The sequence below is a fragment of the Cryptomeria japonica genome, chromosome 8 (genome assembly GCF_030272615.1).
Source record: "Cryptomeria japonica chromosome 8, Sugi_1.0, whole genome shotgun sequence".
Lineage (NCBI taxonomy): Eukaryota > Viridiplantae > Streptophyta > Pinopsida > Cupressales > Cupressaceae > Cryptomeria > Cryptomeria japonica.
This window is the reverse complement of record NC_081412.1, coordinates 680,436,016-680,449,069: the sequence shown is the minus strand read 5'-3', so window position 1 is coordinate 680,449,069 and position 13,054 is coordinate 680,436,016. Positions and strand designations below refer to the sequence as shown.

At 35.6% G+C, this 13,054-nt stretch overlaps 1 protein-coding gene across 1 annotated transcript in view; it reads left to right on the top strand.

Moving 5' to 3' along the window:
- Positions 1-8,891: 8,891 nt before the first annotated feature.
- The window catches only part of LOC131032398 (receptor-like protein EIX2), a 43,704-nt gene continuing 39,541 nt past the window's right edge, over positions 8,892-13,054 (top strand). Inside the window, exons 1-2 of the mRNA XM_059210699.1 lie at positions 8,892-10,188; positions 10,568-12,123. Coding sequence (XP_059066682.1) covers positions 8,892-10,188; positions 10,568-12,123 — 2,853 coding nt within the window. The remainder of the gene's footprint in view (positions 10,189-10,567; positions 12,124-13,054) is intronic.

The following is a 13,054-nucleotide window of genomic DNA, read 5'->3' as shown; positions in this document are numbered from 1 at the left end:
AGACAGCCTTCACATGTCCATGGGGCACATACTGCTGGAATGTAATGCCTTTTGGTCTAAATAATGCAGGAGCGACCTATCAAAGAGCGATGACCACCATCTTCCATGACATGATGCATACTATGATGGAAGATTATGTGGATGACTTACTAGCAAAATCACTCACAAGAGATGGGCATCTCCACATCTTAGATAAAATCTTTGATAGACTGGAACAATACCATGTTCAACTCAACCCAAAGAAATGTGTCTTTGGAGTGACCTCCAGGAAGCTTCTAGGATACATTGTCTCAAGCAAAGGCATTGAGGTCGATCTAGCAAAGGTTAAGGCAATAATGGACATGCCACCACCAAAGAATATCAGTTAGCTAAGGACATTACAAGGACGGCTTCAATCCATCCGAAGATTCATTGCAAAATTGGCTGATAAGTGTCACCCATTCACACATTTGCTACACAAGAACATCCGCTTTCAGTGGGATGACCGATGCCAGCAAGCATTTCAGGCGCTTAAAGACTATCTCATGAATCCACCATTGTTGATGCCACCAGATCCAAGTAGACCATTGTTACTTTATATCTCAGCGACAAGTATAGCATTAGGTGTATTATTGGCACAACATAATGCAGAAGGCAAAGAGTGTGCTGTATACTACATCTCTCGCACACTGGTTGGCTATGAACTCAATTACACACCTATTGAGCGAGCTTGCCTAGCAGTAATCTTAGCAGCCACTAAATTGCGGCACTATCTGCTGACACACAAGGTACAACTCATCGCAAAGATTGATCCACTCAAGTACTTACTTAGCAAAGCAGCATTGACAGGTCGCTTGGCCAAATGGGTGATGATTCTAAGTGAATTTGACATTGAGTATGTGGACCGTAAAGCTATCAAAGGTCAGGTTATTGCAGATCAGTTGGCTGATGCACCTCTCATAGGCGATCATCCTCTCATTTCCAATTTTCTAGATGAAGAGATATTCATGATCACAACAGCACAACCATGGAAACTATATTTTGATGGTTCATACACTAGGCACGGCTCGGGGGCAGGCATTCTGTTTATCACACCTCAAGGTGATAGCATCCCGAAGTCTTAGAGGCTCACATTTCCATGCACAAACAACATAGCAGAATATGAGGCTTTGATCATATGACTCAGACTAGCCATACAATGGAAATTAAAAGAACTACAAGTATATGGCGACTCACAACTGGTCATTTGACAAGCAACAGATGAATATCAGACCAAGGATGATAAACTCATGCCATACAAGCAAATGGTGGACAATCTAAAGATATCATTTATTACTATCACCTTTGAGAAGATACCAAGAGATTAGAATCGAGCTGCTGACACTATGGCTACTATCGCATCTCTACTACATCTTCCACAGAATTCAACACGCTACGAGTTCTTGGTAGAATAGCTTTGGATTCTTGCTTATGATATCCCCGAATCCGAAATGATATGTCGCCTTGTCGGTTCTGAATCCCCATGGTATGGTGAGTTCTACACCTATCTCCGCGATCATACCCTTCCTCCCAACCAATCAACTAACCAACGAAAAACCTTCATTCGCCAAACTTCTCGATATACCATTATTGCCAAAACCTTCATTCTCCTTCGATGTCTAGAACAGGATGAGATAACAAAGGTTTTGGAAGAGGTACATGAAGGAATTTGCGGGACTCACTCAAGTGGTCCATCACTAGCCAAGAAGATCATGCGAGTTGGATACTATTGGCCATCTATGGAAAAGGATTCCTACTACTTTGTCAGGAAATGCAAGAAATGTCAAGTTCACGGCGACCTGATACATGCACCAGCACAGGAACTGCAACCAATCACAACACCATGGCCTTTTTGTTAATGGGGCCTTGACCTTGTGGGTAAGATTCATCCATCTTCATCCAACGACCATAAATTCATTATTATCGCTACCAAATATTTCACAAAGTGGATCGAAGCTGTTCCACTTACCCAAGTCACCGGCAAGTAGATCGCCTCATTCATCCTCAACTACATCATCTGTCGGTATGGTGTACCCATGTCCATCATCACAGATAACGGTCTTCCTTTCAAAAATCAGGATGTCCATGAACTTTGTGAGAAATTTCATATCCAACACCGCTTTTCCACTCCCTATTACCCACAAGGCAATGGTCAGGCCGAAGCATCCAATAAAAACATATTGAGGATCCTAAAGAAGACAGTCAATGATGCCGGCCGTGATTGGCATGTTCAACTAAATCCAGTGATATGGGCATATCGAACTAGCATTCGAACCCCTACAGGTGCAACTCCTTATTCATTGGTCTATGGTGCAGAAGCTATCTTGCCTATTGAGGTCGAGATACCATCATTACAGGTTTCCTTGCACAATCTCATCGATGATGAAGCCTACAGAGTATCCCGTCTTCAGGACTTAGAGTTACTTGATGAGAAACGACAAGCTGCATACAATCACCTCAAAGCCTATCAGCAGCGCATGAGCAGAAGCTACAATCACCAAGTTAGACCTCGTACATTTGAGGTAGGTGATCTTGTTCTATGAGAGAATCCTCGCAACCAACCAAACAGAGAACATCAGGGCAAGTTTGAATCAAACTGGCTGGGCCCATATGTTGTCACTGCTGTGTTCGGGTCCGGGGCATATCAATTGGCTACATTAGAAGGAGAACCGCTTGCAGATCCAATCAACAGCATGCACCTCAAACGGTTTTATACCTAAGCTGAACAGAGCATCAGGCTCCCCTACATACTAGAAAATACCAAAAACATTCAGAAAAATGTCCTGAAGAAAATACAAAAACATTCAAAAAAGTAAAGAAAAAATCATGCATCCAAACGGTGAACAACCACTCCGGTGGCACCTTGGGTAAGTGCGATGGTGAAAACCTGGCAAATAGGCACCACTCGTAAAGGCTATGGCTCCATTGTCTTTCAGACTTGTTGCGATCGCATCTACTTCATACATACATCCATCCATCCAAAACCATGGCTTGTTATTCCTCTGCAATTATGATAGTACTCCATACATCTTGCATCCCGCTTTTTCATAGTCATGTCTAAAATTGGGGGCAATGCCTTTAACCTATTGATGGAAGTGGATTCTACATTGTCTTATGATTCATTAAGTTCTTCATTCAAAGCAATCGTCAAAAATCCAAAAACATTCAAAAAAAAAAAAAAATCTCACAAAAATCCAAAAACATTCAAAAATGTCTCAACAAAAATACCAAAAACATTCAAAACAATTCAAAATCCAAAAACATCGACAAACCATTGAAAATCACCCAAAAACATGGCAACACCTTGTACATATTCATCCGATCAGATACAAAACAAACATTGACAAAATACTCACACAAATGACCACTTATCACTCGACCAACACAATCAACATCAACAATCCAAACTGTCTTAAACAAGGATGCATCCTTCCTTATCAAAACAAAGACAAAATGACATTTTCTTTGACAAGAAAATTGTGTTAAGCTATCAAATACTTGGTTGATTTGTGAAGTAATTCATTCGTTTATCTGTATCAGGATCTTGCAGCATTGTTTTGTATCATTTGCACATTATTTCCAATGAAGTTCTGGGGCATGTACTAATGGTGTCTACGTGGGAAGTTCACTAAGCTATGTGATCTTATGCAAAATGCAGTCATAGATCACTACGGCTTGCTGACTACAGTGTATACCTCGACCATATGAGCATGAACCATTACCAAGGATCCATATTCTTTATTCTTTATGTATATACTATTTGTTTGTAGGTACAATGCTCTTTCTTTGGTTCCTCCTACCTCAACCAAACTGGATAAAGGTTTTATCTCTTATTATGGTATGCACTTGTCTCAGGATATGATCAACCTAAGATCAAGGAGGATGATCCAAGTCATGCATGAAAGGAGATAATCGTTGTCTGTTCCGCAAGCAATACTCTGGTCAACTTGATCCATTATATCAAGTTGCTTGTATTAACTTGCTATATAAAATCCATGTAAGAAATACTCTGGTCATCTTGAATCTTTATGTCAAGTTGCTTGTATTTTCTTACAACATTATAAAGCTCAATGATGAATAATAAAGCACCATGGATCGTCATTCCATCTCATCTGTATATATTGCATTTTGTTGCATTCAATCCATCCATACATTCATAATAGCTGCATATCATGCATACGTAGTCATAATAATGCATACTCTATTTTACTCATCTTCTTCCATAGGACTCGGTCCTAGTCCTCCATATCTTCTATCTAACATCGAATCCCCCCTCACCCTCCCTATCTTGATCATAAACCTCATCCTAATCCCTTCATCGCTTCCCATCCTCACTCATCCACAAAATTAAGCCAGTTACTCTGTCTACACAGATACATCGACTCCCACACACCTAGACTATCAACAGATACTCTGATCAAGTATCTTCGGGTCTCAACAGGTAATCGATTATGGCAATCCTAGACTACATTAGGCATTTATCATAATGACCTAGTCTCAACGGGGCTGCCATGATTCCCCACAACCATCCATCACACGCACATACATATCAATTGATCAACCAATCAAACACAATCCAACAGACAATTACATCAATTGTCTACATCTCAACGAGTATTTTGCTTCATATACCTTGACTTCATCGGAAAATTACATCAATTGTCTAAGTCACCATCAGGTCACTTTGATTCACTTACTCAGACTTTATCATGTCCAAGCGACCAACTGACATCAACTGTCACACTTTGACTTGACTGGGGTAATTAAACTGATTGCACCAGATTGTCCAACCAATTTTGATCAATTGTATAGCATCAATCCAAACCCCACACTACATCTGCTATGTATCTCTTGCATGACCTCAGGGTACTCGCTGGCTTGTTGTTTCTTCATATTCACTCCATTTTCTCCCATTCTTTCATCATTAGTTCTAATTTCTTCTATTCTACATCCCCTCCACTTTTCATTCTTTTTCGAGAGACCGCCCGATTTTTCAAAAAAATAGAATAATAATAATAAAATTTGGCCCATCTCTCGAGGGGGCATACCACCCATTAAATTTACATTTTATGGGGCATTTCTTCACACCTATTTTTCTTTCTTTGAAACGACGCGATAAAACCGCACCGTCTCAAAGAGGGGCAAATGTAGTCACATAAATCTGTCCACTTAATTAAATGAATATTTAGTATTTATTTGATTATTTAACCATCAATCAATAATTAATTAAATTAATATTTAATTAATTCATCTTAACCCTCTTCTCCTATTAATTAAATAAATTATTCAATTTATTTGATTTAATTCACTTAACCAAATTCAGACCATTAATTAAATAAATAAATCATATTTATTTAATTAAATATTCTCTCACATTTAAATAAATTAATATTTATTTAAATCCCCCAAAATCTCACCTCTCACATTTAAATAAATTAACATTTATTTAAATCACCTTTATCCTCTACCCACTTGCATTTTCCTACAAAAGCAAGTTGCACAATTATTTTAAATAAATAATTTATTTAAATCACCTTTATCCTCCACCCACTTGTATTTTCCTACAAAAGCAAGTTGCACAACTATTTTAAATAAATTATTTATTTAAAATCCTATTTATCCTCACCCACTTGAAACCTTTAATGGTTTCCCTTAAAGTCTTCAAACTTGATGGCTTCCTTCTATAGTCTTCTTAAGACTTTAATGGTTTTCCTTAAAGTCTTCAAGCCTTTAATGGTTTCCCTCAAAGTCTTCAAGCATTTTAATGCTTTATCTTCATTTTTCTCATTTAAATAAATTAATATTTATTTGAATATTTATCCAAATGCAAATTACACCATTTAATTGAAATAAATGATTTTATTTTAATTGAAAATACCAAAATTTCTCCCACTTGCATTTTCCTACAAAATCCACTTGCATGCCTAAACCCCTTCTATAATTTTCTAATCACTTCTAAATAACCTAACCCCTTCTCTAAACTTTGTCACATTCTTAAGCAAAAGGGAAGTCACTTCTCAAACCCTCAAAGTCTTTGATAACCATTAAAGGCTTTCAACCTTCAACCACTAAATGGCTCAAAGTCTTTGATAACCATTGAAGGCTTTCAACCTTCAACCACTTAATCCCCAAAGTCTCCAATAACCATTAATGGTTACCTCAAACCCTCCCACATGGTTAAAACATTTGTTTTGACTCAACCTCTACCCAACCCAAAGGTCTCATCAGGCCATTAATGCTTTGACCATGATTATCTCTTAAACATTTGCACAAAGGTTTATCCTTGGATTAACTCTTAATCCAGTGGGTAATCTTAATTTGGACTTGACCCTTAGCCTCTAGATAACCATGAGGTCTTCTCAGGCCTTTAATGCCTCCAACCTCTTCTCTCAACCCAATCCTATGTAGACACTTGTCACCATTTTATTGGTGCCAATTGTGCACATGGATTCCCAACTTTCAAACTTGGCCCTTGATTAAACCATTCAATCTTAACCCTTCATTTCCCCATTTCTTCTATAAATAGAACCCTTCTCCTCAAGCAAAAAAAAGCATTTAGAGTATTGTTGTTATACTGGCATTACCATAGAGCTTTTTCATAGCATCACTATCTACTCTTGCATAGTATTTGCTTATCATATTCAACCATCTTGAATCTCCATATGGCATCCATGGCTAGTGCTAAAAGCTGAGAGCTACACTCATTTGGGACTTGGAGAGGAGAGGAACAAGGGAGGAGCAACTATGAGCATCTTGATTAGCTATTTTATTCTATGTTTATATGCTTTCTATTTCATGCTTAATATCTCTCTTGATATGCCTGTTTAGGATAATCTTTTGTTGCTAACACTAACGTTTGTTTGTTGTTCTCTTGTGTGTGTTGCCATCAAACAGATTTTCTAATCCTTTTTGCAGAGCATCAGTTTCTAATATAAACCAATAGGAAGACTAATATTTATACAATCATTTAAAATAGAAAATTAAATATAATCATAGATTTTTTTTTTCAAAAATTTAAATTCTATTTTATGATTCATTAAACTATTGATAGAAAATGAATGCATAAATATTCCCCTCTTGATAAGAACTAAAAATATAAAAAAAGACTTGCTAAACTCAAAAAAATAATTCTAAGTGTTATAATTTTTAATTTTTATAAATGAATTATATAACTTTATTTCTGAATACAAGTCTTAAAAAAATCACCTATCTTAATATTATTTAAAATTTATCACTTCAAATGCTTTTCCATATTCTAAAATTAAATAGATTAAAGAAAGATGCATATTTGAATGTGATATTTGACCCACCCTACATTTCTTTTATGTTTTCTTTATGTATTACTAGTCCAAAGCTACATCATCATTGACTGTGTTTGTTGGGTCTAAGCCATTGATTCATTAGAATTTGAATTTAAGAGTAGGTTTTCTTAGTGATTATTTTAGGCACTTATGATGTGATCTATTTTATTCAATTTTTTTTTAATTGTATGAATGCATTTTTAAGTATTTATAGTGTCTTAATACAATTAATTTTAGATGTATACGTATTTACAAAATATTAAGAATAATTATATTCTAATAGATAATCAGTAGGTTAGTTCACACAAAGATCTAAAATTTTACAATTTAATTCACAAATTTATCACTTATTTAAGTTGTATTTTTACTTGTATAAAGTTTTAAAATTAAATAAAATAAAAAATTAAGACTTTCCTTCAATTCAAAACATTTTAAGTTTGAATAAAATCTTAATGGAATCATCATTAGGAAATATAAGATTAAATGGTGTTATATATTAAAGTTAGATAAATCATTTAAAATTTATTATTATAAGTTATTATATATGGTAGATGAGTTTAAATCAAAGTTGAGAGGTGACAAAATTTATATGTTTGGCTAAATAACAATTGTTTTTAACTGAATCTGTGAGACCATAAACATGGAAAATAGTGACATTATTATTATACAAATTAAGAAAACATAAAGGTTAAAGCATTTTTTCTTGTTTTTTTAATTGCTCAAATGGCTTGAGAGGGCCCATTAATATCCAAAAATAAAGAAATTATCACATGATATGATAGCAGATATAGTGGGTATGTAGTGTTACAGTGGGTATCGATATAAAGGTAAGGTTGAAGCCCATAATGCAATTTTATCTTAATTGACCCCCTCCTAAGTAACTACACCTAGAGCCAACATAACACATCAACATTATGAAGAAAGCAAAACATCAAAGTGAGGTATCTATTTTCATATGTATCTGCCAAAACAGTGGTGAAAAGTTCAATTATGCAATAAATTCAATTTATCCACCAAAATGTATAGGAAAAATAGCTCAATGGAAGAATGGGGCGGCAATAATAGTTACAAATTAGTGTTAGATTCTATTAATTGGTTAGTCAAATAAAAAGTTTCATTTAAATCTTTTTATGATATCTAAAACCTTCTTTAAGTAAGTCTAATAAATTATCCAAATTAAACAATTGTAAAATAAACTTTTATACATTGAAAATTACTTTTTTATGATTATTAACTTCTCATTGAAATATTAACTAATCCATAATTTTATTAAAACAACGACTTATTCCTATTAATTCACCCCAATCCACTTATACTACCTACCCCTCTTCCCTATAATAAGTGGTCAGCCTTGAATCCCCTAAACTCATGGCACCCAGAACAATTTTTTAAAATTTTAACTTAGTCCTTTTCTTTATTCAATTCATGGGTGTTTCGCACCTCCATACGTTACGTGACGTATGACTCAAATCACCCACGGCAGACTCACACTGCCCCTTCGTTGACCCCAGTCGCAGCGCCATTCTTTATAATCAGTTGCCCTCTCTTTCCCTGCCAAATCAACCCAAACTCATGGCGCCCATAGCCAAGTTATTCTTGTTCACTATAATTACCCTCTTTCTCCTCCCCTTCTGCTGTGGATGTATTCACAGGGAACGGGATGCTCTTCTTCAACTCAAAGATGCCTTGAATTACTCTTCTGATATCTATTCCTATACCTATTCACTTCATTTTACCAATCTGAGCTCTTGGGAGAAGGGGGGAGATTGCTGTCTCTGGGACGGCATTTCCTGCCATCACACGACCCGTCATGTTGTCGGTGTTGAAATATACAGTGACTTTGGAACGGAGGGTGATGATATCTTTGGAATAAACAGTAATGTTGGAATTAAGGGCGGTGTTATATCTGAGAGCTTGTGCACTCTCACTTCTCTTGCAACCATAAGCCTCAGCAACATGGGATTAATAGGTACTATTCCTCCATGTTTGGGAAAACTCTCCTCTCTCAAGAGTCTGCTTCTATATTATAATAGGTTGAGAGGGAATATTCCAGTGTCTTCTTCTCTTTCTGTTCTTGATCTGGCCGATAACAATTTTGAAGGGGAAGCTATGCTCAGTGCTATTTGTATGCTCAACAACCTTAGTGTGGTTGATCTTTCTGACAACAAGCTGAATGGGAACTTACCATCCTGTATGGGAAGTCTCTCTTCTCTCACAGAGTTGCATCTATATTCTAATAGCTTGACTGGGAGTATTCCAGTGTCTTCTTCTCTTGTTGTCCTTGATCTGGCGGATAACAATTTTGAAGGTGAAACTGTGCTCAGTGCTATTTGCATGCTCAACAACCTTAGAGTCGTTGATCTTTCTGACAACGAGCTGAATGGGAACTTACCATCCTGTTTGGGAAGTCTCTCTTCTCTCACAGAGCTATATCTAAATTCTAATAGCTTGACTGGGAAGATTCCAGTGTCTTCTTCTCTTGCTGTACTTGATCTGGCGGATAACAATTTTGAAGGTGAAACTGTGCTCAGTGCCATTTGTATGCTCAGCAACCTTAGTTGGGTTGATCTTTCTTACAACGAGCTGAATGGAAGCTTACCATCCTGTCTGGGAAGTCTCTCTTCTCTCACAGAGCTATATCTAAATTCTAATAGCTTGACTAGGAATATTGCATTGCCTTCTTCTGTTGCTGTCCTTGATCTGTCCTATAACAATTTTGAAGGTGAAACTTTGCTCAGTGCTATTTGTATGCTCAGCAATCTTAGTTGGGTTGATCTTTCTTACAACGAGCTAAATGGAAGCTTACCATCCTGTCTGGGAAGTCTCTCTTCCCTAATTAGGCTAGAAATTTCTGGAAATCACTTGAGTGGTAAGATTCCATATTCTTTAGGCAATATCTCTTTGATCAAGCATTTTGGTGTCTCTAAAAATTCTTTCAGTGGTTCTATCCCAGCTTCCTTAGGCAATCTCTCTTTGCTGAAAACCTTGAATGTATCCCACAACCAACTTAAGTGGAGCAATCCCAGATTCCTTGGGCAATCTCTCTTTGTTGAAAACCTTGGATGTATCCCACAACCAACTAAGTGGAGAAATCCCAGATTCCTTGGGAAATCTCTCTTTGCTGAAAATGTTGCATCTATGTTACAACCAACTGAATGGAACTCTTCCCTCCTCATTTTCAAGGCTCTCCTTCCTTGCTGAGCTCTATGCTAATGGGAATTTATTCAACCAGAGTATTGCTTCCTCAGCGCTACCCTCTTCACTTGAAGATCTTGCTCTCTCACTAGACCACCAACAAATAATTTCAGAGGCTTTCTTTCACAACCTTAGCAAATTGCAAGTTTTGGACTTATCAAATTGTGTACTTAATATCAGCACCACCTGGATTCCCTCATTCCAGTTGCTCAGCTTATCTTTGACATCATGCAAGGTGGATGGTCAAATCCCGCTGTGGATTTCGACTCAATTCTCACTTTTAAAGTTGGATTTGCCTGACAACGATCTTTCTGGAGAAGTTCCTTTGTGGCTATTGGAAATGAGTCTTCTCTTCATCAACCTCACAACAAATCATCTGCAAGGTCGCCTTTTGCTAAATACTTCAGCCAGGAATCCATTGGGGGTCTTGGATATGTCTAGAAATGCCTTGTCTGGTCAAATACCATCAATTTGGCCAGCTAATATAACAGTATTGTTGCTCAACGACAATTTCTTGACAGGAAATATTCCTCCACAATTAGAGGGCGTCTCTTCACTAGAGATTATAAATTTGGCAAATAACCATTTGAATGGAATCATCCCTCCAAGCTTAGCCAATTGTTCCAAGCTTCAAATGCTCAATTTGGCGGATAATAATTTGAGGGGAAGGATTCCATACGAGTTTGGTAAGTTAATTGAATTGAAGGTACTTCTGGTGAAGAATAATCAGTTGAATGGATCATTCCCTACTTCCATATCAAATTGTACAAAATTATATTTTTTAGATGTTGGGCAAAACCTCTTCAGTGGCGACATTCCAAAGTCAATAGGAAACATTTCAGAGTTGAAAGTGTTAGCAATGAGGAAGAATAATTTTCAAGGTAATATTCCTCTAGAAATTGGGCAGCTGAATAACCTACAAATCTTGGATCTTTCTTCAAATTGTCTATCAGGTCTTACACCACACAACATTTTTAGTTTACAAGCAATGATGATAGAAACACATCAAGAATTTTCCAAGGTTGACCTTTTGTTATCTAGTGGAACATACAGTGCCATATACACATATAAGAATGGATTGACTATGAATTCCAAGGGCCGAGATGAACACTACACATATATTTTCCCCACCATGGCATCCATAGATCTCTCAGAAAATCAACTAAATGGGTATCTTCCTTCTGATTTAGGAAAATTGAAGGGATTGAAGCTGCTCAACCTTTCCATGAACAATTTCAATGGTGCTATTCCAAATAGTATTGTACAATTGACTTGGTTGGAATCCTTAGACCTTTCTACAAATAATTTTTCTGGACAAATTCCTCCAGATCTTGGTTCTTTGAGCTATTTGGGAGCCCTTAACTTTTCCAACAACAATTTTTCAGGCAGTATACCACAAGGAGGACATATGACAACATTCAATGAGTCATCATATTCAGGCAATCAAAATTTAAGGGGTTGTCCACTTCCAAAGGGATGTTCCTGGCCAGAATTTGCTCCCAGTCCTCCTCCCATTTCTACATTTATTAATGAAGAGCAAAATGGGGAAAGTGTGGGGTATGACATTGGAGTGGGACTGTCATATGTAGTAGGTTTTACAACAGTGCTGGTATTTAGTGTGTTTGAAAAGAAATACTTTGAGGGAGTTGATTTGGTTTTGAAATTTTGTTTCTCATGGATCCGCAATTTGACATTGTAAAAGTTTATTTCTTTTCAAATTGAGATGGTTCAATTTAAATAGATTATAGTTTTTATCAAATCATTTGATTTGTTATTTATTTAAAAAATTGTTTTAAATTTTATTATATTTATGTTTGTCTTGTAGATCTTGAAAATTATTGTAAAGGTTTTTAATATATATTAATGATGTTTGGATTGGCTGAAATAATCTATTATTGATTATTAAACTATATAAAAATTATTTTGGAAGTTAATTGTATATATAATTTTTAATTATTTAATAATTATTACAAGATAAAATTAGAAGTGATGTTTTTGTGATTGTCAATTCAAACTAATTTGTAAACTTTTTATTTATTTATTTATTTTCTATAATAAAATGATAAAATCTTTTCAAACAAAGTAAACAATATATGGTGATAACAAAAGAAGAGGTTTGAATTTTTTTAATGTGATTTCATTTTTTAAAGAAAAATCTCCTAAAGTAATGTTTGTTTATTAAAATGCCTTACATAATATAAACATTAGATGCACCATATAATCAAATTTTAAGTACAATGCAACGCTGCAGTAAGTAGAGTATCATATCACCATGATTCTATGTATTATGTATGTAAATCATCTATCCTAAATATTCAAGTGAGAATTTGTACACCTTGAGATTGATAATTTGTTAAATCAAAACCCCCTTTCACTAACTCTAGTGTACATTTCTAATTACACATATCTGAATTCATCATATTCTCTAGTTTAAATTCATTAATGAAGACAATGTTATCATATTCTCTTAATTGTCAACAATAATAATATTATATTGGTAATTGGTTCATACTATTTTATATTTCTAGTATATTCTAAAC